The sequence below is a fragment of the Hippopotamus amphibius genome, chromosome 1 (genome assembly GCF_030028045.1).
Source record: "Hippopotamus amphibius kiboko isolate mHipAmp2 chromosome 1, mHipAmp2.hap2, whole genome shotgun sequence".
NCBI lineage: Eukaryota > Metazoa > Chordata > Mammalia > Artiodactyla > Hippopotamidae > Hippopotamus > Hippopotamus amphibius.
The window spans coordinates 143,130,464-143,156,806 of record NC_080186.1 but is presented as its reverse complement, the minus strand read 5'-3'; the positions used below and the strand labels follow the sequence as shown (position 1 = coordinate 143,156,806).

General features: G+C 43.3%; 1 protein-coding gene and 1 long non-coding RNA gene across 2 annotated transcripts in view; one reads left to right on the top strand and one right to left on the bottom strand.

Moving 5' to 3' along the window:
• Positions 1–26,343, top strand: part of ADRA1B (adrenoceptor alpha 1B) — a 52,632-nt gene extending 26,289 nt beyond the window's left edge. The window contains exon 2 of the mRNA XM_057729927.1: positions 25,680–26,343. Within this exon, the coding sequence (XP_057585910.1) occupies positions 25,680–26,287 (608 nt within the window). The 3' untranslated portion in view covers positions 26,288–26,343. The remainder of the gene's footprint in view (positions 1–25,679) is intronic.
• Positions 365–26,258, bottom strand: LOC130850406 (uncharacterized). Its single transcript, XR_009052878.1, has 3 exons — positions 26,149–26,258; positions 23,355–23,478; positions 365–573 (listed from the first exon to the last, which is right to left on the bottom strand). It is a non-coding gene; the product is annotated as an uncharacterized LOC130850406 (long non-coding RNA).

The window sequence follows — 26,343 nt, the reverse complement described above, 5'->3', positions numbered from 1 at the left end:
GATGGGATCTGCTCTTAGTGAAGATGCTGTGAAGATGGTTGAAGTGACCCCAAAGGATTTAGAATATTACGTAAACTTAGTTCACAAAGAAGCAGCAGGGTTTGAGAGGATTGACTTCAGTTTTGAAAGAAGTTCTACTGTGGATAAAATGCTGTATCAAACAGCACTGCATGCTACAGAGAAATCCGTCATGAAAGGAAGGGTCCGTCAATGTGGCACACTTCATTGTTGTCTTATTTTAAGAAATTGCCACAGTCACCCCAACCTTCAGCAACCACCACCCTGATTAGTCAGCAGCCATTGACATCAAGGCAGGACCCTCCCCCAGCAAAATGACTCACTGAAGGCTCAGATGATGGTTAGCATTTTTTAGCAATAAAGTATTTTTAATTAAGGTACTGTAATGTACATTTTTTAGACATTATGCTGTTGCACACAATAGAGTACAGTATAATGTAAACATAACTTGTATATGCACTGGGAAATCAAAAAATTTGGGTGATTCGCTTTACTGCATGTGATATTCGCTTTATCACAGTGGTCTGGAACCAAACCTGCAATATCTCCAAATGCCTGTACAAAGAAGAAAAAAAAACTGTAAGGTTATTCACCAAAAAGATAACAATAGCTACCTGTGAAGGAAGGGCCTGGAATTAGGGGTAGTGGTCAAAAGATAGGTTCTTAAATTTACAAAGAAAAAGCATTCATTTATGTGTGTAATTAACAATTTTTACAGTTCTCTTTATTAAAATAGAAGCATAAGTTAGATCATCCTTGTGGGAATAAAGAGAAATATAACAAAGAGCATGTTTTAAAGAAATGATCTACCTAAGTTTAATCAGATACTTTGTCTGTTGACCTCTCATATTCTCACAGGAAAAACAAACTTACTCCTTTTTTTTTTTTTTTTTTTAAGCTCTTTAAGTAAGCCAGAAAGAGAAAAACAAGCTTATTCTTTAACTTTGCCTATCCATGAGCTCTCTAGAGCTGAAAATACCCCCATGGGGCTACTTCCTCTGATTTCCCTGCTGAGAGAGCCCCAGACCTGATGAGCTCCAACCTGGTTAAATTTGTTAGTTGAATGATTTCCTCTCTGTGTCACCTGTCATCACCTCTCACTAACCAGATCTATCTAGGTAAAAACTTGAAATTCTTTTATGCTTCCTGTAGCCTATGCCTCTACGGAGATGGTTGAGGACACTGCCTGTGACCTATTTAGGGGATTTTTGTTTTTCAGGATTTGGGAAGAAGAGATTTGCTTTTCATTTGATTTTTCCCAAATTTTTTCAATCTTCCCCAGATCACAAGAAAAAAAGATAAAATGAAAACACAAAGGAATACTTTTTCATTTTGTATAAAATTCTGTGATGATTTTCTTCCAATCAGTGGATTATTACTGGGTGACTGACTTATGACCACGATTGGCTCTCATTCTTATTCATTCTCTCTCTCTGTCTCTGACTCTCACTCCCCAATTTTATTTTTCTGGGTTTTCTCTTCTTTTCACATCAGTAGCTCGTTATTATTCAATGACGATCTTTACCCAAGATTTGCCCATTTATTTACATCACCGTCTTATAGAGACCGCTTTTACCTTTGGGAACTTCTTAAAATGGACATGTCCTATTCCCTCTGAACCTTTCAAGCAGGTTTTTTTTTATTTTTTTAACAAAATACTTCTGAAGATACCAATTTACTCACGATGCCCCAGGAAAAAAAGATCCCATTTGTTATAGCAGAAAGCCTTGGCAATCTGCTTTCTCACTGGCCAACATCTCCTGACCTGAGTGTCCTGCTCCTGCGTTTTCATTTCTTACATGTCTGACCCTGGCTCAGTGTCCCACAGGCTGCACATTCTTCTAGATACAAATTTCATCTGCCCTGTCTTTTGAAGAATGATCAGTAGCACAAGGTCTCTGTTAATCAGTCAGTAATTGATTAACATGCAGAGAATGGCTAAGAGCCAAAGAAACATCAAAACGATGTTGGGAAACCTGGTCTCTCGACGTGCCATGTGACAGCTTTTTCAAAGTGTCCCTAACAAAAGATGATTGCTTGCTCATGATAAATGAATCAGAGGCTTCTAGTAGGTATAAGATTAACAAAGCCCTGAAATTAGCACTCAGCCACCATTTGTACAATGTGCCAGGCATTGTGCTAAATGCCTCAGATACATTATCTCCTGCAATCTCTACAACATCCCTAGAGATGAGAGGAGAGGCTTAATTTTTAACCTAATTTTACAGATGTAGACATTGAAGTTCAGAGATTGAGAGGCTCACAAAGATCACACAATCAGATCACACATTAAGTACATACTACATGTCACGTTCTGTTCTAGGCACTACAGTTCCAAGAGTGAATGAGACAAGCAAAGCCTCCATTCTTGCGGGGCGGGTGGGGGGGGGGGTTTGGACAAATACTCAATATGTAAGTGAACAATAATATATCACTGTAAGTACTGGAGAGGTGATATACTAGAGGGGACAAGAAAGTGGCAGCCAGAGCTCTGGGGTGAAGTGAAAGAGGAAAGAAGTGACAAAGGATGTCAGGTAGAAAGATAGCACAGACATTTTGTATGGCCTTCTGGGTCATGATAGTTTAGAGTTTTCTCTGAGTGCAGTAGAAAGTCACTGGAAGGTTTTACAGGAAATAATACAATCTGATTTATGTTTTTTAAAGACCTCTGTGGATAAGTGGAGAATGGATTGTAGAGGCTCAAGGGTTGAGGCAGGGAGGCTATTTGGGAGGCTGTAGCAGTGGTCTAGGAGAGGTGATGGTGGCTTGGGACTGTGCTCTGTCCTTAACATATAGAAAGCAAAACCATCCAGGAGAAAAATGTGATCTAGGATTTACAAAAAACCTTGCCTTCCTTCCTAAGTTGACGTGAGACATCTTCACGCCTTGTCCCATCTCATACTGAATGTGTGCAAAGTATGTGCCACTTGTTTTCTTTAAACTTTTTATTGAGGTGTGACATACATACAGAAAATTCCACCAGTCATAGGGTAGATCCCTGTCAGTTTTCACAAAGTGAACACATCCCCGTAAGCAGCACCCAGAACAAGAAAGAAAAGATTATCCACACCCTGAAGCTCCCCTCATGCCCCCTTCCTGTCAGTCTCTGGCATTCCAAGTATGTTTTTCCAGAATGACATTCTATAAATCAGTTTTCTCCATCTTGCTTAACCCATGACCCCTTTTTCCAAACTGAAAGTTGCGTGCCCTCTGCAATCAGAGATTCCCTTATACAACCAGCCAAGAGATTTGAGCTTTGTATCCTGCGATGGGTAGTATGAAAACAACAGCATTTTCATATTTTAAAAATATAATGTTGAATGTGCTTTTTTCAAACTTGACATAAATTCCCATTCCCAGGGCTTCCCTGGTGGTGCAGTGGTTAAGAATCCACCTGCCAATGTAGGGGACACGAGTTCAAGCCCTGATCTGGGAAGATCCCACATGCCTCGTAGCAACTAAGCCCGTGCACCACAACTACTGAGCCTGTGCTCTAGAGCCCGCATGCCACAGCTACTGAAGCCCACATGCCTAGAGCCTGTGCTCTGCAGCAAGAGAAGCTACTGCAATGAGAAGCCTGTGCACCGCAAGGAAGAGTAGCCCCTGCTCGCCGCAACTAGAGAAAGCTGCACACAGGAACGAAGACCCAATGCAGCCAATAAATAAATTTATTTTTTAAAAAATTCCTATTCCCAGATTCTATTAGGCCCCCCTCTTAAGAATCATGTGGGCAAATTCTGGAACGATTGCAAGTTACCATTATCTAGAAGAACAGTCTGGAAATCTAACAGCACAGCCAGTAGGACGGGGATACATGAGTCTATAATAGAATAAAGCCATGATTTCCGGGCTTTGTTCAGGGGACAAGACCCTGGCAGAGAACTAATATTTACTGAGCACTTATTATGTCTCTGGCACGGAGCTAAGGTATTTTAGTATGTCATCTTATTTAACCTTCACAACTCTTTGAGGATGATATCATTCTCTTCATTGTATAACTAAGAAAACCAAGGCTAGGAAAGGTGAAATAATTCACCCAAGTTCTCAGGACTCATAATGACCAGACTTGGAACCCGCTCTGTCTGCCTCCATATCCCAAGCTCATTTCACTCAACCAGAGCAGCCGCTCATGTTTTTCTTCCTCTAATTGGTACTTAATAAATTGAAAATGTTGGCCTCAACATTTGGTTCCTGCAATAAGCCACATTTCTTCTAATGGCTTCCCATTTACATTTTTTTTAATGCATGGACTTTCAAATTAATGGTAAAGCTATTCATAAATGAAATGGGGAACCTGGCTATAACTTTGTTTCCTTCCAGAAAGCAGAGGCTCTTTAGGCCTGATGAAGTTTAATGCTTGCTGTAAATCCAGGGAAAAAATGAATGAGCACAATTCACATCACCCAACTCAGAGCCTGGCCACGTGAGGGACACGGAGCCACACTGCGTCACCATGTTATCCGTTATTGAGAAGGGAGCCAGCAATTAACAAGGCAATCTAGATTAACTGCATTAACATCTCTGGCAGAGCAATTCATGTTCTCCGGCTTTCTGGAAGCTCTTCCAAGCTCAAGCTGTCCCTGGGTTCTTTGGCTTTGCGTCATGAAGGGAATTGATTTGATCTGTTACATTGCTGCTGCCTAATTAGTAAGCATGGCCACACTTGCCCATTGGTTTCACAGAGATTAAACTTGGGATCCTGACTGCAGACCAATTTTCATAGCTGAAAGTCGCTGTGCCTTTCATCCTCAATCCATACCAAGTTCCCCAGAGTTAATCATAGCAGGACTTTAGTCCTGAGTCAGGGGCAGGTTTTCAAAGTCCAGACAGCTGGGCCTCCGGGGCCCTCCTGCATTACAACACAGTTTATTCTGTGAAAGCTTCTCGGTTAAGAACCCCTGCCTTTCTGCACATGCCAGGTAGCACGCTTCACAAAGCACATCCACCCTCACCCTCTCACTTGGGTTTCCTGGTTTCTCAAGAAGAAGGAGGTACAGCTCTCATTTTAGACACAAACAAGGAAGCTTCACAGAAATGATTACTCAAGACCACAAAGTATTTCTCAACTAAGATTAGTCATCCTTTTTTTTTTTCATTCAAGTGACTTTTATTGGGTTTGTTTTGTCTTATTGAAAGAAGTTATGCATGCTCAATATAGAAAAGTTTAGAAGATACAGAAAAACAAAAGAAGGTAATAAAAAGCCATCCTTCACACATAACCACTGAAATGTTTGATGCATATTTATTCAGCCATTTTTCTATGGGATGATATCATACAATTTTGTAACCTACTTTTTGTCTTTTATATATTATGAACATTTTTCCAATCATATTCACTAATTTAATCCTTAACAATTGAGAGATATGGGTCATTAAACCAATCACTTATGTTGGATATTTGGGATTGTTCAAAATTTCAGTTATGATAAATAATGTGGCAATAAAATCTTTGTATCTAAATAAGAATAACATTTATTGAGTATTTATTACTCAGGCACTGTACTGTTTTGCATGTATTATCTTTTTTATTTGTTTACTTTTTAATTGAAGTATAGTTGATTTACAATGTTGTACCACTCTGCTATACAGCAAAGTGACTCAGTTATACACATATATGCATTCTTTTTTTATATTCTTTTCCATTATGGTTTACCCCAGGAGGTTGAGTATAGTTCCCTGTACTACACAGTAGAACCTTGTTTATCCATTCTAAATGTAATAGTTTGCATCTACCAACCCCAAACTCCCAGTCCATCCCTCTCCCTCCCCCCACCCTTGGCAACCACAAGTCTGATCTTTATGTCTATGAGTCTGTTTCTGTTTTGTAGATAGGCTCGTTTGTGCCATGTTTTAGATTCCACATGTAAATGATATCAAATGGTGTTTGTCTTTCTCTTTCTGACTTATTTCACTTAGTATGATAATCTCTAGTTGCATCCAGGTTGCTGCAAATGGCATTATCTCATTCTTTTTTATGGTTGAGTAGTATTCCATTATATGTAATATATATATATATTTATACACACCACATTTTCTTTATCCATTCATCTGTCAATGGACATTTAGGTTGTTTCCATATTTTGGCTATTGTGAATAGTGCTGCTATGAACATAGGGGTACATGTATCTTTTTGAATTAGAATTTTGTCTGGGTATGTGCTCAGGAGTGGGTATATGCCCAGGAGTGGGTATATGCCCATAGTAATTCTATTTTTGGTTTTCTGAGGAATCTCCGTACTGTGTTCCATAGTGGCTGCACCAACTTACATTCCCACTGACAGTATAGGAGGGTTCCCTTTTTTCCACACCCTCTCCAGCATTTGTTATTTGTAGACTTTTTAATGATGGCCATTCAGACTGGTATGAGGTGGTACCTCATTTGTATCATCTAATTTAACCCTCCCAAGAGTCCTATGAATAAACAATATTACCTCCATTTTACAGGTGAGGAAACTGAGGCCTGGAGAGGTTGAGTAATTTCCCCAGAGCGACATAGATAATGACCCCAGAGGCAGCACTCTTAATCACTAAGATAAATTCTTAGAATTGTAATTTCAGAATAACTAAATACATAAAGTTGTAAGGTCTCTGAGTCATATGGCCCAATTGTCCTACAGAAAGCATGTCCCAGTCAATATCCCCACTGTCAGGATGTGAATGCCCACTCACCGCCTCATCACCAGCACAGGGCACCATTAATTTGTATTGTCATTAGAGGAATGAAGCCCAGACTTCTGATAGCTTATTCATGCTCTTTAGAGCATGCATGCAACCCAGGTCCTAAATGAAACATTGATTTTTTTAAACCAATTGTTCTTATCCTTTTTTGGGTACATGGGCCCCTTTGAGAATCTGATGGAAGCTATGAAGCACCTACCCAGAAAATGCACACGTGCACATCAAATAACCCCGTATTTTTCAGGAGTTCACAGACACAGTTAAGAACTCCTATGCTTGTTAGAGGATTGATATATCAATAACACTGAAACTAAAACTAAAGACAGGGCTAAAGAACCCAGTCAAATGCTGGTTTGACCAGATTGTTCTTTTTAACAATCCTGCAATATAAGGAGCCAGATCAGAAGAGGCTGGAATAAAAGGCCCAGGCACTATAATGGTCTGTTTTCCATGTGAAGGGGAGGAACACAGGTCAAAACCCTCTCCTGAGGTCGCGCTGCCCTCCACAAAGCCAGCAAGACCTCAGAGCAGATGGGCAGGCCAGCAGTGGCCTGCCCCCATTTGTGCGCTTCAGCAGCCTACGAAGAACAGGGCTGGGTTCCTTCTGCCAAATGCACTTCTTCGCACACTAGTGTCTTTCATGATCTCCCCTCGCATCCTGCTCCTTTATGGTTTGGAAAGCCTCATCCCAGATCAGTCAAGCCTCCGCCAACCCTACCCACCCCTCTCCTATCACAAGCAGTGGATGAAGACAAGAGGGGAGGGGAGCATGAGGGCCAGGACCTTGCCCATCCATCTGCTGTGATGCCGCTATGCCAGGAAGATTTTTCTGGGAACGTTCCTTGGCCTGACCACGTGCTTTGGGGGCCGTGTTTAATATGATCCATTGAGGCTCAGTGGCATTTTCAGAATTGGGGGTGGAACATCTGGTCCCAGCCTGCAAGGACGGAGGTGGACAGAGGAATTAGCACTCTTGAGTGAATTGCCCTTTCGGGTGACCCAGTGGAGAATTTAGCTCCATCTGGATAAACAGGCTGGGGCTGCCAGACCACCATGAGACACACACGGAGGATGCAGGCAGCTCCTCGGGCTGGAACCTGAGCTGCCTGTCCTTGCTGCCCATCCATGGCCACCTGGGGGTCTCATTTGCACAAGACCACCTTATCCTTGTCAGAAATATGAGGAGGAGTGGTGATGGGAAAGGGGGATGTTCTGCCCTTCTATTGTCTGGCTTAATTCTATCCTTTGATCTCTAGTTATTAATTTTTCTCCATCCTATGCCCCGTTCTCTTGCTTATGTTCTTGGCATTGCCCATCTGTAGATGCTGGGAGGATCTGTGAGTTAAACATCCCTTCTCCTCCCACCTTTTTGGGTCCCTGGGACTTACTTTCACAAGGCTAGGAGATGACAGACGATGACTTTTCAATTCTAAATAATTACAGTTCCTCCTGGATTTGGCTAGGAACATGAGTCATCTGAAAGCTAGTATATTCACACCCAAACATGGCTCTTCTGTTTCCCCCTGGACTCTGCACTCTCTTGTGGAATCTGCTCCACTTTTTAAAATGTCCTTTTAGTCCTTGGTGTTTTGGTGGCCTCCATCATCAGGTCCAAATAGCAGAAGTTGGGAGAGCAGGAACTCTACTACCTAATATCTCTGTGACTCTAAGCAAGGTACTTCTCTCTAAGCCTCAATTTCAACATCTGTAAAATTGGGACAGTAACTGTACCTCTCATGTTGAATTGTCTTAGTTACAGAGTGAGATAATGCATGTTAGGAGTTTGGTACAGCACTTGCCTCCTGTAAGCTCCCAATAGATGGTAACTGCTATTATTATTGTTGTTATTAAATTCAGATCACCACCACCTGTATTTTCTTGGGCAACATCATAAAGATTGAAATGGACTCATTTCTAACTGTCATGAGAGTCAGCATGACTTCTCCACCTTCCTTGTGATCAAGGCACTGCACAGGAAGTCAGGCCTCCTCTCTCAAACACTACATAGCCCAAGGCCACCAGCTCTCTGAAACACACTTGACCCACTGCCGTTGCACCCTCACCCACAAAGGGGATGCAATTCCCTGCTTTTCCAGCTCCTGTCTCCTCAAAATGTGCAAAGATGAAATCGTTTTTGTAGGAAAGTTCTCTGAAAGTCAAATAACTCCTCCTTCCCAAACTATCACCCACAAACATCTTCCATCCCAACATGTAACGAGCACCTCCTATTTTTCATCTAGGTGCCTTCACACAGAATGTCCCAGGGATATAACAGGCTTCCAGTTTGTGGGAATCAGCACTGAGGTGCAGAAAGATCAGTCGCTCCGGGGTCAGGCCTGGAGTTGAATCTTATCTCCACCAGTATGTAATCTTGAGCAGTTTCTTTCATTGCACTAAGCCATAGTTTTTTTCATCCATACAATGGGCATAATAATTCTATTTACCTCACCGGATGGTAGGGACTGAATAAAATAATTGTTGAAATCTCCTTGCTTCCCCAGTCAATGTTAACCTCCTGGATTAAGTTCTCAGCCAGTTCCAGGCCCTAAGAGATGTTCAATAAAGACTCTGTAAAATGGAGCAAAGCTTGGGGACCTCCTGCTGCAAGCGATAGTCTAAAAACTTACATCACACTGAGAGCAGAGCATTTATTTACATGAAAGAGGTGAAGAAACTGTATTTTCTGAAAAATCTAGTTCTTTGAGGAAATGAACAGTCTTTAGGAAAAATTGTAATTAGAGCTGAAGGTGGAGGGACTTCCCTGGTGGCGCAGTGGCTGAGACTCTGCACTCCCAGTACAGGGTGCCTGGGTTCGGCCTCTGGTCAGGGAACTAGATCCCACATGCATGCCACAACTAAGAGTCCGCATGCCACAACTAAGGAGCCCTAATGCCACAATTAAGGAGCTAGTGAGCCACAACCAAGGAGCCCATGTGCTGCAACTAAGGAGCCCACAAGCTGCAACCAAGGGGCCTGCAAGGCTTTTGCAAATCCCATGGCCGCAGCAAGCCCAGCCAGCTCTCTGTCCTACAGGCCATCTCTGAGTTGAGCAGTGAATAGTTCCCCAGGCACTTGCATCTGCAAAGTTTCCTAGCGGTGAGAAGCCTTCGAGCTGTAAGAAAGGGCAGCAATTTTGGAGTCATTTTATGGCATATCTGTGGACCTGGACTGAGAAGCAGGAGAAGGCCCTGCTTTGCTAAAATCTGGACAGCGACACATATTCAGAAGCAAAGACTAATCATTTCATCATACAATATTCATGACTCCAGCAATGTGCCTGGCCCTCGGGATACAGGAAGGCAGGCAAGGGCTCTGGTGAGAAGACAAGATGCCCTAGAGACGGCAGGCTGGCATCACTCACTCTGAGGGCCGCAGGTGACAAGGAAGGCATGACATCCAGGTATGGCTCCCTCTGGAGGAGGGTGTCCCAGACCAGGCCAGAGAAGTGGAGAGGAGATACAGAGCTTTCCAGGGGTCCCAACCTGAACCTGGCAAGCCAGTGGACATAGGGAGAAGTTTGGATTACCACCAGCCAAAGGACAGAACAGAGGGATGAGTCAGAAAGAGGAAGGCAGGGAGTCAGCGGACAACTGTTGAGAGAAGTGATGAAAGGCATTGCATGGTGCCTAATGGCCTAAGTGGTCCAGTCTCAGCGTTTCACCACCTGATTCCCCAAGGCCAGTAATTGTCCCTGTTCTTTCTGGAGCCTTTCATCCAAAGGCACTGAGCCTCTCAGCCAAGCAGCAGGTTCATCGCCTCCCTCTGAGGGCAGGACCCAGTATTGCACAGCCTGTTTGTTATAGGCTCAAAGACACTCTGGCCGCAGGTATATTTGTACCTTCTCCCCGATCTCCGTTCCACTTCTAGAGTGGGGTGAACACAGATGAGGATCCAAGAAGCAGGGAGCCCCGGTAGCTAATGTAACCCCCTCGTTTCATACATGAGGAAATGGGGCCCAGAAGTGTGATGATCCTGCATAAAGTTCGACGAACTACTAGCCCTAGGCTGGTTCTTTTCCCCTGTATTCTCACCCTCATTCTCTCTCTCTCTCTCTCTTTCTCTCTCTCTCTCTCTCTCCTTTTTCCTCCTCACTCTCTCCCTGTTTCTCTATAATTACAAAAGCAGTGATTGTTCATTGCAAAAAGAATTTTAAATACAAACTGAAAATCTTCCCATAAACTCATCCTCCAGAGATAACCATTATGAAGTCTTTTCATATTCGCCCAAATTTTTTTCTATGAACATATACACACACATACACACACACGCATGCATGCACGCACACCATGTTTTTTATAAAAATCAGATCATACTAGACATTCTTTCCTGAAATTTGCTTTTTTCTACTTAACTCTATCATGGGCCTCATTCCATGTAGACCTAGCTTACCATTTTAATAGATGTATGGTTTTTCAATACGTGAATGCTACATGGTTTATTTCACAATCCCCTATTGCTGGAATTTAGGTTATTTCCCATTTGGGGGGAACATTACTGCAGTTTCCTGTACTTTTATCTTTGTTCCCTTTTCAGAGTATTTCTGTAGGATAAATTCCTGGATGTTGAGTACTTACATCAAAAGCTAAAGCTATGCTCATTTTTTTAAAGATTTATTTATTATTTATTTATTTTTGGCTGCGTTGGGTCTTCGTTGCTGTGCACAGTCTTTCTCTAGTTGTGGAGAGCGGGGGCTGCTCTTCACCGAGGTGCACAGGTGTCTCATTGTGGTGGCTTCTCTTGTTGTGGAACACTGGCTGTAGATGTGCGGGCTTCAGTAGTTACAGCACGCAGGTTCAGTTGTGGCTCACAGGCTCTAGAGCACAGGCTCAGTAGTTGTGGTGCATGGGCTTAGTTCTTCGCGGCATGTGGGATCTTCCCAGACCAGGGATCAAACGCATGTCCCCTGCATTGGCAGGCGGATTCTTAACCTCTGCGCCACCAGGGAAGCCCAAGGCTATACTCATTTTAACTGTATTAGATAACATTGGTTTTTCAACCAAAATTTGCACCCCCACATAGAATGTATGAAAATGTCTGTTTTTTTCATACCTTTGTCAAATTAATAGACCTGAAATATTTTGCTGCTTTTTAATTTGCATTCTTTGCTTGGTAAAGGAATTTCATGATGTTTTCATTAATTCATTGTCTGTCCATTGTACTTATTCTTGTTATTTGCTTATCCATATGATTTGCTTTGTTTTCTATTGTTTTCTCTTCTTGATTTGAGAGTTTTGTGTATTAGAAATATTATTCCTTTTACTGTCGTTTGAATTACAAATGTTTCTCTTAATTCTTTTAACTTTGTTTTCAAAGTTTGTGACCTTATAGAAATGTCTAGGCAAACTTAGCCATACTTTTATTTACTGATCCTGAACTTCTTTCATGCTTAAAAAGGTCTTTCCTATTTCAAAATCATATGAAAAATATTCACGTATATCTTCTAATATTTTAATAAGTTTTAATATATAAAATCTTAGATCCATCTGGGTTTATTTTAATGTAAGAAACAAAGTAGGGATACAGCTTTATTTGTATCGAAATAGCTAGACTGTTGTCCCAACACCACTTATAGAATAATGTTTTTTCCTACAAGCATTGAAATGGCATATAAAATTCTCATGGATATTTGGTGCTCTTTATAAACTACATAATTTCACTGACCTATCTGCCTTTTCTTGCCTTTCCTGCCCTAGTGTCTTTTCAGTGGTTTTATGATATATGATTCTATGATAGGTTTTACTATCTGTACGGGTAGATTTCCCCATTTTCCCCACACCACTCCCACCAGTCCTCTTTATTTACTTTAATTAACCTGGCCATTTTTCCATGGTTATTTTTCTATAATCTATATTCTTCCATATACGTGTATTTAGTTTGGGATTATTTAGGTTCGCCTCTCTAGTCACCCGCCCCTCCCCCCACAAAAAAACCTGGTGGTATTTTAATGAGATTGTCTAGAATTTACAGATGAATTTGGGGAGAACTGAAGTGTTCTTGGATAGAAACTTTCTATACTAAAGCAAGCTGTGTCTCTCCACTTATCCATGTCTTCTTTTTATGCCCCTTCATAAAATTGTACAGCTTCTTTCACATAGGTCCCACCAACTCTCAGTTTTAAAAGGGTTCTACAGGGACATTACTATTAAGGTCAAAGCATGGAACACACTCAGTGTGGCATCAAAGATAGACCCTTAAGTGCTGCAGAAACCACTCTCTCCCATCTGCTCCCAACTCTGGGCCTAAGCCAAGAGGTCACTTCCCTCTTTGAAGTTGGAACAGGTCCATCAGTTAACCAGCAGGCAACTGATGGGACTGACCCCATGCCCAGTCCTGTGCTAGAAGTATATGACAGACTCCATTTTCAAAGAGCTTTGATGCTAAAGAGACAAGTGGCACATCCCTTAAGAATGGCATGCATATTAATCCATGTGGTATGGCCTCTGTTTTGATGGGAAATACAGGAGAAGAGGCCTGGAGCAGTTAGGAAAGGTTTCAGGAAGGAGATGAAAACTGAACCAGCCATTGGCCTGTGGTCCCCATTGAAATAAAGAAGAGGAAGGAAGCAAATTATAAGCAAGAGAATCACTCCACAACCATTTACCTAGCACCTACTATGAACCAAATACTTGGCTAGGCATATGAAGAGGAGGTTATGTGCTCTACAAGTAGTTTTACACATTCACTATAACCCAAGCTCAGTGTTTGGTGCTAGGGAAACAAGATTAGTAAGATTGACCCTGGCCTTGAGGAGCTTGTAAACAAGGGAGACAGATGCAAATAAATAAAGCCAACAGCTGTTGTGATAGAATTCTGTGGAGAGAATAGCAGAGACTTTTAATCTGGTGACTGTGCACCTCCTGGGTACCCATGGATGAGATTCAGTGAGTCTGTGGCCCCTGAAATTATATGATGCTAAATTATTTGCAAAACTAGCATTTTCAGGTTAAGAACCAAAGACAGCACCACAAAATTCTTGGCTTTTGTGTTTTCATGACCAGATAAAATATATGTAAAGACATCATTACGAATAAGAAGTAAATAATTCCAGCCTTCCCCTAATTCAGAAGTATTCTAAGAGTTCAGAAGCTGTATTACCTGTTGTGGAAACTGCCCAGCTTTGGGACCAGGCAGATTTGGGTTTGAATCCCAGCTCTACCATTTAATAGTTGTGTAACGTTGGGTGAGTTCCATAGACTTGAAGACTTGATTTCCTCATATATAAATTGAGAATCACAGAACCCACTCCTCCCTCCTGCCCTATTGTGAGAGTGAAAGCAGCTCAGGTATGTCGGTCACCTGGATCCGAGCAGGTCTTCACAGCCTGTTCATTGCTTCCTTCTGTTTTCACACTTCAGAGGAAGCTGTGTATCATGGACTGTGGTTATGAGGAGGAATTTGAGCCAGGCCTGGAAGGGATGAGAGGAGGAGGGGAAAGGCACGGGTATCTCAGACCAGTGGACAGAGAAGATAAAGGGAAAGGAGCCAGAAAGGTCAATGCATGTTGCGAAGAATCAATCCATTGCAGCCAGGCTGAACAGGTCTTAAATTCCAGCCTAAGCAGTTTGAACTTTATCCTATAAACTATAGGAGCTGCTGGAGGGTTTGGGACAGGGAAGTCAATCCCATGGTGAGATGGCTCTCAGCCCAGCCTTCGCTCACGCATGAATACCATGATTCCCAGGAAAACAATTTTTAAAATAAAATTGTAATGTGGACTAAGGCACTGCCGTCTTACCTCGAGATCTTGTTAAAAAGCAGATTCTGACTCACTGGATCACTGAGATTCTGCATTTCTAACAAGCACTCAGGTGATGTTGATGCTGTTTACCCATGAACCTCACTTTGAGTAGCCAGGGGCTAACATTTTGGTTTTGTCATTTTTATCACTAATATTTTTCTTGTAACACATGTTGGCTGAGCACCTGTCCTGTGTCAGGCACTGTGCTAGGCCCTGAGTAGAAAGAGAAGAATCACACATGAACTCTCTTTTCTAGAAGCTCACAGTCTAATCTGAGGAGATGAGGCATAGCCCTAAGCAACTGTAATTCAAGATAGAAAGTGATAAATGCCATATTTAACTTCAGATAAAATACTGTGACAATCTGGTGAAGAGAAAGATTGTTCCCAGTTGAGGCAGAAATTGCCTGGTGCTTAAGGAAATGAATAGAAGCTTCTTTTTCTTATTAAACAGTGAGTAATAACCCAGACTTCAGAGTTAGATTTTAATCCTAACTCTACCACTTGCTAGACATGTGACTTCATAAATCTCTTAAACCTCAGTTTCCTCATCCGTAAAATGAGATATAATAGTAGCAGGGCTTCTGAAAGGATTATTAAGAGAATGTATGTAAACATAGTACCTAATAACTGGTTCCTAGTTCATTATAAATGGTGGCTCTGGTGATTATTATTGTTTTCAGCATTTGCTATAAAACTTAACATGGGTCTGTTTGGCCCCAAGGATGTTGTATTTGTTGGACAATTTTGTGATCTCATTCCAGGGTTAAGTGGCAAATGAAAATGGAAAAACCTTGAAGGGAACTTCCAAATCTAAGGAAACCGCCTTCACAAAGCCAGTGCTGCAAGAATTAGCAACTAGTATTTTAAATTTTCTGAGTTTTTATTGGGCTGAACTGTTTCTGCTGGGGAGACTTGGCTTGGCTAAAGGTGTAGCCAAATGCGCCTAATAACAGCCACGTTGAAAGGGAGTTCCACTCTATTTACAAGCTGATCAAAAAGGTTTTACCTCCCACTGGCTCCCTTGAGGTCATCCGCTTGTGTGATGCTGACTGTGAAATAGTTTTTTGATTATAAATCAAATTTACAATCCTAGAGACCCAAAATGTCAGAGCTCAGAGGGATGCTACAGACCCTCCAGCCCTGGGGGGACCAAATAAATGATGCTTTACATCCCTCCATGCCTTGCTGCAGTCTCCAAGCCCACCCACTGGTCATTCCTTCAACCAGTATTTAATGAAGGAATATTAAAGGCCCCACAGTATGAGGATAAGGCACATCAGGAGGCCCACAGGCACATCAGGAACTAACAGAGGAGGCTGTTGAGCTTAACAACAAAAGATCTCATTTCCAGCCTCTCTCTCTCCCCCCCCTCCTCTCTCTCACCTGTGGAGGACCTTGAGCAAGCACTGCCTTATAGCTGAAGCTCCATTTCTTCATCTGTAAAGTAGGGATAATCCCACTTTGCTCATGAAACTGTCACGGGGATTAAATGAAATAGAACATAAGAAAGTTGGCTAACGTATAACTAGGACCCAGTAAACACGGTATCTTTTGGTTCATTTTTCATTTTTTAAATAATGTTCATTGGATTTTTCCCAATTACAAAAGTAATTCATGTTTTTGGAGAAAATGTTGGAAAACACCAAAAAGCCCAGAGAGGGAAAATTCACCCATAATTTCACCACCCAAGGATAAATACAGTTGATGTCTCCTTTCATGTGTGTTTTTCCAGTCCTTTATACACATCACCATGTGTATTTTCCCTGTGAACTGTATTGGAAGTGATTAGCAGCTTCTGTAAGGGCTTCCTGGATTCATATTCAAACTCTGTTCCCCACTAGCTCTGTGACTTAGAGCAACTTGCCTTCCATTCCCCCAAGTGTAATCGTCGTGGCCTCCAGTGGGCACAGGTAGGTTGGACTCACAGTCACCAAGGAGCGCTATAGACTGCAGTGCAGAATGGCGCCCCCTAGAGCTGCGCAGAGTGGAGTCATGCTGCACTGCCTTAGGAAGAGAGACGACTGAAGGAGTAATGGGCATAAAGATGATTAGGCATTTGGCCAGTGGCTGACACAGAATAAGAGCTTGTTAAATAGTAGCTGTTATTCCACAAACAAACCCTGTGGTTTTGAAGAATGGAGGTTCACTGTTCAGATTTGTTGGTTAGCACCTTAAGGATGACCCGCTGGGACCATGGTCCAACCAAGTACTTCTCCTTGTGCTGATCCTGCTCCGCTTTAGCTTTTGATCCTTGCCCTTCACCATCCCTCTAAGTCACCCTCGGGCGGCCAAGGCCCAAGTGATGTGAGTGGGCTCTCTGCACCATCTGCTGCTGCTTTAGCCCTTCCCTCTCAAGTCCTACCTCTTGCTCACCCCACCCAGGTGTGAAACTTTCATTGTCTCGAAGCCCTTTCAGAGCTGTTGTCTCATTTGATCCGTTTAAAAAGCCTCAGTAAGAGGCTAGCAAGAGGCATCTGAGTGGAGCCGTGGGGCCTCCCACAAGTGGTTTCCCAGGGCTGCACCCATAATGCAACTCAAAATGACTACAGATCTGAGTGATGTGCGAGATAGCTTGAGATGGCACAAAAAACTCTGAGTCATGTATTCAATCAGTCAATCAGTGCACAAATATTTATTTAGCACTACTTTGTGCCAGGGGCTGGGTTGTCCAGTGAGAAAATATTCCCTGTTCACTTGTCTTTCAATCCTTCAGGTCCTCTCAGCTTAGGGTCAGCAAGACTTCAACACCCCCCAACCCCTGCTAATCTTCCTTTTTGAAAAAGAGCAGGCTCAGAACCACTACTTCATGGAGTCATTCATAGGTACTAATGTAGTTTTCATCTTAATTTTCCCTACCATTGCATTCTGTTTATAGCAAATGATGTACATTTTTAAATAGTGATAGAATACTTCCTTTTAAAAAAAAATTAGTTTAGATACCAAAAGTGAGTTGATTTAAAGAAAAGCATTAAGTAATGGGTGGTCCAGGTGGTAGAGTGACTGATGCTTAGAAAGCCCTAGACTTGAGATGGGTGAGGCTTAACCCTTTGAGGGTTGCTGACCCCGTCAAGCCCATGCTGATAGCTATGGATTCTCCCCCAGAAAAATGCATAAACATCACATACAATTTCATCAAGTTCCAGAACCAATTCCTGGGCCTGTATTGGGAAGAGTAGCAGGGTGAGAGTCCCGGCGCCTGGTCTGCACAGGAGATCTAATTCTCTTTGCCACCATCCTCATCTTCTTAGTCATAGTACTGGCAGTAATAGCAATGTTGGCAATAGTAACAGGAGTTGTGTTTGAAGCAATCGAATAGCTGTACTTATTGAGTGCTTTCAACATGCCAGGCACTTACCAAGCCTAAGCTCAACTCATCCATGCAGAAAGAATTATCACCATCCCCATTTTCCAGGAAACAGAGCTCAAGTAGCTTCTCCAAGTTCACTCATCTGGGAAGTCAGGGTCAGCACTTGAACCCAGGTGTACCTGCCTGTGATGTCTGAACAGGTCCTTAACCACTGGACTCCGTTGTCTCGATAACTGTCTGTTGGATCCAGTGAAGGACATGTGAACAGGTTCTGGCTGTCATTCTGCCATTCACCAGCTGAGTGACCTTGAGCAAGTTACTCACCCTGACTTTCTGACCTTCTGTTAAGGAAGAAGGTTTCTGAGTCCTGCCAAGCCATGATGCTAAGACCCAGGGCAAGGAGCATGGGACCATTTCATGAGCAAGAGAAATGGAGCCAGGCTCAGGGACAGGCACTGCGAATTGGTGGCCCTGGCAAAGAGCAGGGACAGCACAGCCTGACCTCCAGCAGAGAGAGCAGGCTTCCAGGAACCCACATTTCCCGTTGATACTTGCTGGCTCTCCTGGCAGCTTCATTGGCCTCCAAAGGTCTGTTTGGGTGCTCAGAGAAAAAGATCCCTGTCACCAGTCCGCTTTCATGCCCCAAGAGGCTCAGCACCTTCCCTAGTTAACGAGGGCTTCTTGGCTCCCACCAGGGCAGGCTGGCATAGCAAACAGGGCCACTAATCCCGGTGGCTACTGTGCTGCTGGCAGGAGAGGGAGGAGGGAAGGGGCTGAAATATGTGTGGAATCCGAGGCGCCTGGCAGTCCAGTCCCTGACCCGCACTGCCCCTCTGTGGTGGGTCTGGAGAAGCAGGGATGGGCAGAGCTTCTAGCTCTGGCCTCATGGAGATTCTGAACGTTAAGGCTGGACAGGACTCAGATCAATCCACTCAACTAAATGAGGGAAACTATGTCAAATTATTATGTAGTGCACCTGAAACTAATGTAATATTGGCCATCAACTCTATTTCAGTAAAATAAGTACATTTTTTAAAGGAGGGAAACTGAGGCCCAGAAAGGGAAAGCAACTTACCCAAAATGATACATCAAGTTATCAAACATAGGTTTCCTGTAATTAGATTTCCAGCCCAATGAGTGGTTTACAGGAATAATTATTTGGTTAATAAGCATTAATGCAAAGTTGATTTAGGTGGCAGGAACCTGGTACCCAGCAATGCTAATAAGAACTTTACATGTTTTATCATCTTTAATCCTCTCAAGAACCCAGGGAAAGTGGTATTCTTATTAGCCTCATTTTACTAATGAGGAAACAGAAGCTTAGGGATAGTATGAAACTTGCCCAAGGTCATGTGTCTGGTGAGAGAACCAGGATTCTATCCCAAGAGTCAGAATCTAACGAGAAAAGGGCAGTCCCTGTCAGAAGTCACTGAGGGCTTGCTCAGGGTGGGAGAGCCATGCTGGGGTCTGCAGGAGAATGAAATTAAGTAGAATGCAAATGGAACAAGAGGACGGGTGAGGTCATTATTCAGCTTCCAAACACACAAGGATTAAAAACTGACCACACCCACAGTTGTGGAGGTGTAGGGAAACTATCAGGCTCATACAGTCGATGGGAGAGTAAATTGGTACGACCAATTCAGAAGGCAATTTGGCTAGCTGTCAGAACTTAAATGTGGAACCGACCCAGAGATTCCTCATGAAGGTTAGCATGCAGAAACACTCAAACGTGCAAAAATTGAAATGCATGAGGTTTTTCATTACTGCAGTTTGTAATAGCCAAAACCTGGAAATCACCTACTTGACTATCATCAGGAAAGAGTTAAGTGAACTACTATATATCCAGAGGACAGGATGTAACGTTCTGACATGGGGAAATGTCTTTTATATATTCTAAGTGAAGAAAGAAATTTGGGGAAAGGTATGTGTTTGATCCCATTAAAAAAATCCATCTGAAAGGATGAAAACAAAACTGTTAACTCTGATCCTCCTGTCTACTTGAATGAAGAATTTTCACTATATATTATATAGATTTTTTTTGTAATGTGTAATTTTTTAATTTAGCAGTTGTCACTTTTTTCAGTAAGTGAGGTTTTTTTTAATTGAAGTATAGTTGATTTACAATATTGTGTTAGTTTCAGGTGTACAACAAAGTGATTCAGATACATATAAAATTCTTTTTTCAATTCTCTTCCATTATAGTTTATTACAAGATATTGAATGTAGTTCCCTGTGCTATATAGTAAATCCTTATTGTTTATTTTATATATGGTAGTGTGCTCTGTTAATTCCCTACTCCCAATTTATCCCTGCCCACAATTTATACCCCCCTACCTTCTCCTTTAGTAACCATAAGTTTGTTTTCTATGTCTGTGAGTCTGTTTTTGTTTTGTAAATAAGCTCATTTGTGTCCTATTTTAGATGCCACATATAACTGGTACTATATAGTATTTGTCTTTCTCTTTCTGACTTACTTCGCTTAGTATGATAATCTCTAGGTCCACCCATGTTGCTGCAAATGGCATTATTTTACTCTTTTTTTATGGCTAATATTCCAGTGTGTGTTTTTGTGTGTGTGTGTGTGTATACACCACATTTTCTTTATCCATTCATCTGTTGATGGTCACTTAGTTGCTTCCATGTCTTGGCTATTGTAAATAGTGCTGCTATGAACATTGGGGTGCATGCATCTTTTCGAATTATAGTTTTCACCTTTTCTGTATATATGCCCAGGAATGGGATTAGTGGATCATACGGTAACTCTAGTTTTTTAAGGGTGAGGTTTTTTTAAATAGACTTTATTTTTTAGAGCATTTTTAGGTTCACATCCAAATTGACAGGAAGGTACTGTGTGTTAATATGGTTCATTAAGTGATTATTGACACATAATCACCCAAAGTCCACAGGTGACATTAGGGATCACTCTTGATGTTGTACACTTTACAGGTTTGGACAAATGTATAAGGACATATATCCACCAATATAGCATCATACCAAGTAGTTTCACTGCCCTAAAAATTCTGTGTCCTCCCCGCCCCCCATTCATCCTCCATTGTGTCACTTTGGTAATAGAAGTATACAAATCTGGAAAGGAAAAGAAAAGAAATAAAGATATGATTTCTGCCCAGAAGGAACTTCCAGACTGGTTGATAAACAAGGACTCAGCCAGCCCTGCGATGGCTTAACAACATTAACAGACAAACAACAAAATAGCAGAATAAGATCTGATTGTATATGTTCTGTGGGGTACAGAATAAAAATCTGAGTCGGGTGGGGTTAATCAGAGCAGAGTTCCAGGAGGAGGGCAATGAGTGGCCAAGCATATGAAATAATTTGGAAAATGGCCACCATTTATTAATTTTCAAGGAGCCAGACCCCATGTCAAGTATGTTACACGGATATTTTCATGTATTCAGAATAACCCTATGAAGCAGTTGTTTTCACCAATTTATGGATAAGAAAACTTAGCCTGAGAGGGCCAATTAACTTTTCAAAAGTCAAACAGCCAATACACCAAAAAGAGGATGCAAAATCAGGCCTCTGTGAACCCAAACTCTGAGTTCAAGTCACCAGACCACATTGCCTACAGCGGCTGAAGGCAAAGAATGAGCTTCTTCTCAGGGGAACAAGTCACTCAGGGAGCCCAGACTCAAATTGTGACTGTAAGTAAATGCCATGAGGAAAGTCAGCATCACCCCCTTCCCTTTGGCTGAGCACATCTCAGCCCCATAGTCCTTGGAGAGTACTTTGTAAGAAAATAAAAACAAAGATCCAGCGCATCTTTGTCCCTGACAAGGTGCCTCCATTGTGATGGCACAGGGGGAAAGAATGACATTTATGCCCCTATCATAACGCCGTGTGTGTTCTGTCGCAGTGAACTGTGAATGCACAGCATCCCCACAAGCCTGTGGACTGCCATGGGGCAGAGACCACACCCCTGTTTGTCTGCATCCCCACAGGCTGGCCTCATGCCTGGCACTTGACAGAGCTCCGGATTTGTAGAATGAATGAATGAACAAATGAATGAATAAATGTATAAAAATGTAAAAAGCGGGGCTTCCCTGGTGGCACAGTGCTTAAGAGTCCGCCTGCCAATGCAGGGGACATGGGTTTGATCCCTGGTCCAGGAAGATCCCATGTGCCACGGAGCAACTAAGCCCATGCGCCACAAGTGAACCTGTGCTCTAGAGCCCACCAGCCACAACTACTGAGCCTGTGTGCCACAACTACTGAAGCCCACGTGCCTAGAGCCCAGTGCTCTGCAACAAGAGAAGCTGCCACGATGAGAAGCCTGCAACACAGAGTAGCCCCTGCCCGCCACAACTAGAGAAAGTCCGCTTGCAGCAACAAAGACCCAATGCAGTGAAAAATACATAAACAACTAAATTTAAAAAAAATAAAATAAAATGTTTGCTAACTTCATGGCATATAGTATTTTTAAAAATGTAGGACTCTCTAGGTGGCACAGTGGTAAAGAATCTGCCTGCCAATGCAGGGGACACGGGTTTGAGCCCTGCCCTGGGAGGATTCCACATGCCACGGAGCAACTAAGCCCGTGTGCCACAACTATTGAGCCTGTGCTCTAGAGCCCGTGAGCCACAACTACTGAGCCCATGTGCCTCAACTATTGAAGCCCACATGCCTTGGGCCCATGCTCCACAACAAGAGAAGCCACTACAATGAGGAGCCTGCGCACCACAATGAAGAGTAGCCCCCGCTCGCAGCAACTATAGAAAGCCTGTGTGCAGCAACGAAGACCCAACGCAGCCAATAAATAAATAAAATAAATTAAAAAAAAAAAAAGTAAAAAGCTACCACTCTTAGATGCTGTGTCCTGATATATAAAATGGGACCAACTATAGTCCCTTCATCTAGGGATTACTGTGATAATTAAATGGACAAATGGTATAAAGGGTTTAGTGTAGGATGTGTGCAGAGCACACACAATGTGATTGACAGTTCTGATATTAGCTATTAGTATTATTGTTAGTTGTGTCTCCTTTCAAAGCTGGTCCCTCAGGATACACCCCCTTTATGCCATTTGTTGACCATTTTATTACCATCTTCAACAAGGTTGGCAGGCAGAGTTACAAGTTTGTCTTCAGCAAGTATGCTCTCCTGCTCTGGATCCTCCCCACCTCGGCCACAACTATCTGTGCCTCCCCAGCCTCTGTCCCAGGCCTTAACATGTCCTCATGGGTGGTGTGCCTACCGGTGCCCATGCTCACCAGCATTTACCCTCCAGGGTAATTCACATGGCTTCCAAGTGTTACCTCCTTCTCTCCACTTCCCCAAATTTACTCTCCGGTTTCCCATTTTTGTCAAGACCAGTGTAACTATGCCCTTTAGACTCAGTGACAGAAACAAGACCATCCCCGTGGGCAGAAACAACTCACCCCATCATGGATACTAGGTGTTCACATGTGATATTTGCATTTCCACTGGGGCCTTCTGTCCAGTGTCTTATTCCAAAGGAGAATCTGGGACAGTGGGACAAAAACCTAACGGTGCAAGCTTTGTCACATATCAGACCACGAGGTGGCACCCTCATTGGCCTCACCTAGAGCTAGCCCACAGTTGAGAAAGTTAGCATACTTACAGTTAGCACTTACCCCGAGTATGGATACCCCTCTTTCCAAGTTTAATCCTTCTCTGGCTTAACCCTGCCCTAGGAACTCCAGCCATCTCCCCGCAGCCACCATCCCTGCATTGCCAAGCAGAGAAGTAGGAGGCTTCCTGTAACAACAAGCCGAAGCTCAGATAATCAAGAAGGACAAGTGCTACAGGGGGGAAACTCAAGTGCAATCCAAAATGGAAATTCTTGTGGCATCTATACCACAACTGTGGGACCTTCAGCCACTTTCTGGGTCTTGGTGTTTCCACCTGCCAAGTGAGGAGGTTGGACTTCGTGATTTGCTAAGATTTTCCCATTCAGATGCTCTTCCTTCAACAAATGGATTCAAAGGTGATCCCAAAGACCAGGCCCTTAGGAAATTCACACTGTAACAGAGGAGATAAGACAGGAATACGAAAGTCACTGTACTGCAGGTGGAGTGGCTGGCTTAGGGACAAGGTTTGAATTACAAAATGTTCTGTAAAGTATTATTGCATTTTTAAAAACATTTACATATGTATATACAACAGGAAGAATATCTGAAAGTTTATGTATGCAATATATCTGCACTGCGGGTATGTGTGCTTTTAAAATATTTTTTCTTTTCTTTTTGCTTTTTAAGTTTCTTATTTTTCCACAAAGGGTATGATTAATAGCATTAAAAAAAAAAAACACAGCAACACATGTTTCGTATTCAAACAGAATTGAATTTAAATCCCAGCCATGTTACAAACATATTGTGTGGCCTGGGGCAAGTCATTTAACCTCTCCAAGTCTCAATTGCCTTGCATTTAAAATGGAAAATGTTTTTAACTTAATATTGCCATTAAATGCTTTTGGACCTCAAATTCAGAGGGATGAGTTAATCACGTTTCTCAGTTCATAGCATCTCATCATCTTGTCTAAGCCAGGCCTCTCTCTTACTTTATTGATTTATTTCCTTTTATTCCCATCCCCTATTTCCCTTTCCCTCTGCCTCACCCTTCAGCACCCATTTTGTATTTGATATGTATTTTTTAACTTGAAAGTGTTTTTGAAAATGTATGTGGTTGTTTGGTGTGATATAACATATAAAGATATAACAATATCTTTTAACATAAGATATGTTATAAATCTCATTCTGTGAGCTACTTTTTTTCACAAAGAACAATGTGAAAGATTAAGATCTTTCCATATTGCTTTTTTGGACTTGTCATCCAGGACTTCTAAGTGCTGCATAATTGCTGTGCTATGTATGCATGTACCCCACTCTGCCTTTCCATAATTCCCAGTGAGGGGTACCCAGGTGTTTTCCAACTCCCTGTAACCATAAACAACACCACCCTGAGCACAGTCGTACATGGACCCTGATAGACCTGTGTGAAAATTCTTTGAGAGCTCTGCCCTGGAGCAGAATTGCTGGGTCAGTAGGCATCTGTTTACTTAATGGGATCAGGTCTTCACAGCCTGTGTCCCCACCAGCAGGAGACTTCCCACGTCTCCACACCCCTGTCTGCACTTGGCACTATCTAGTTTTCTAATTTTTGCCAGCCTAACAGATATGTCCTATCACTTTGTGGTTTTCACTTTAATTTATTCGACTGCCGAATATTTTGAGCATCTTGGCCTATGTTCATTAGCCCTCGGGTTTCCTGTTTTGTAAATTGCCTGTTCCTTTTCTTTGCTCACGTTTCTGCTAGGAATGCTGTCTTTTTCTTATTGACTTTCAGGAGTCCTTATATATTCTAAATATCAATCCCTTGACTGTCTTAGACATTATAAATATCTTCTCCCACTCTTGCCCCACAGTCGTTTTTCTTCCCCTCTCCATCAATAAGATGGTCCTTTACCTTGTCTTCTTTCACCTTATAAAGGTTTACCTTTCACCTTTAGGTTTTTAATACATCTCACATTTACCATGGAAACGCTTCATGGTGTTTCTGAAGGATAAAATAATATGAGTAAAGCGCCAACACAGTGCCTCAGACCCAAGAGCTGTACAACTGTGGGTGATTATTATTTTCATTTGAGTAGAAAGTGGTAAGCGCTGCCCCGGGAAATCTAGAGATACGGGAGTTTGAATGCTGTTTAGCTAGATCAGGAAAGATTTTATGGGCGAAGGTGACGTGATGGAGGTTGGCCTTAAAAGAGAATGTAGGAGTCATTTACTTTGAGATGGAAAGGCAGTATTCCAGGCCAAGGAACTGGCCTGGGCAAAGACCGGGAGGCAGGAATGCCACCGGTTGACAGTGTTTAGGCCGATCACTTCGAAGAGAGGGTCTGACTACTCACCGATTGCTGTCTGTCTTTCTGCCCGTGCCCACCCCACCCCTTCCCCCTGCAGGCTCCCTGTTCCCCACCCTGAAGTCCCCCGACGCCGTGTTCAAGGTGGTGTTCTGGCTGGGCTACTTCAACAGCTGCCTCAACCCCATCATCTACCCGTGCTCCAGCAAGGAGTTCAAGCGCGCCTTCGTGCGCATCCTTGGGTGCCAGTGCCGCGGCCGCCGCCGCCGCCGCCGTCGCCGCCGCCTGGGCGGCTGCGCCTACACCTACCGGCCGTGGACGCGCGGCGGCTCGCTGGAGCGCTCGCAGTCGCGCAAGGACTCGCTGGACGACAGCGGCAGCTGCCTGAGCGGCAGCCAGCGGACCCTGCCCTCGGCCTCGCCGAGCCCCGGCTACCTGGGCCGCGGCGCGCCGCCGCCCGTCGAGCTGTGCGCCTTCCCGGAGTGGAAGGCGCCGGGCGCCCTCCTGAGCCTGCCCGCGCCCGAGCCCCCGGGCTGCCGCGGCCGCCACGACTCGGGCCCGCTCTTCACCTTCAAGCTCCTGGCCGAGCCCGAGAGCCCCGGGACCGACGGGGCCGCCAGCCACGGGCGCTGCGAGGCCGCGGCCGACGTGGCCAACGGGCAGCCCGGCTTCAAAAGCAACATGCCCCTGGCGCCCGGGCACTTCTAGGGCCCCGCGCGCCGCTTCCTGTCCCTGGGGAGCCAATCATCGTGGGGGGAGGGCGG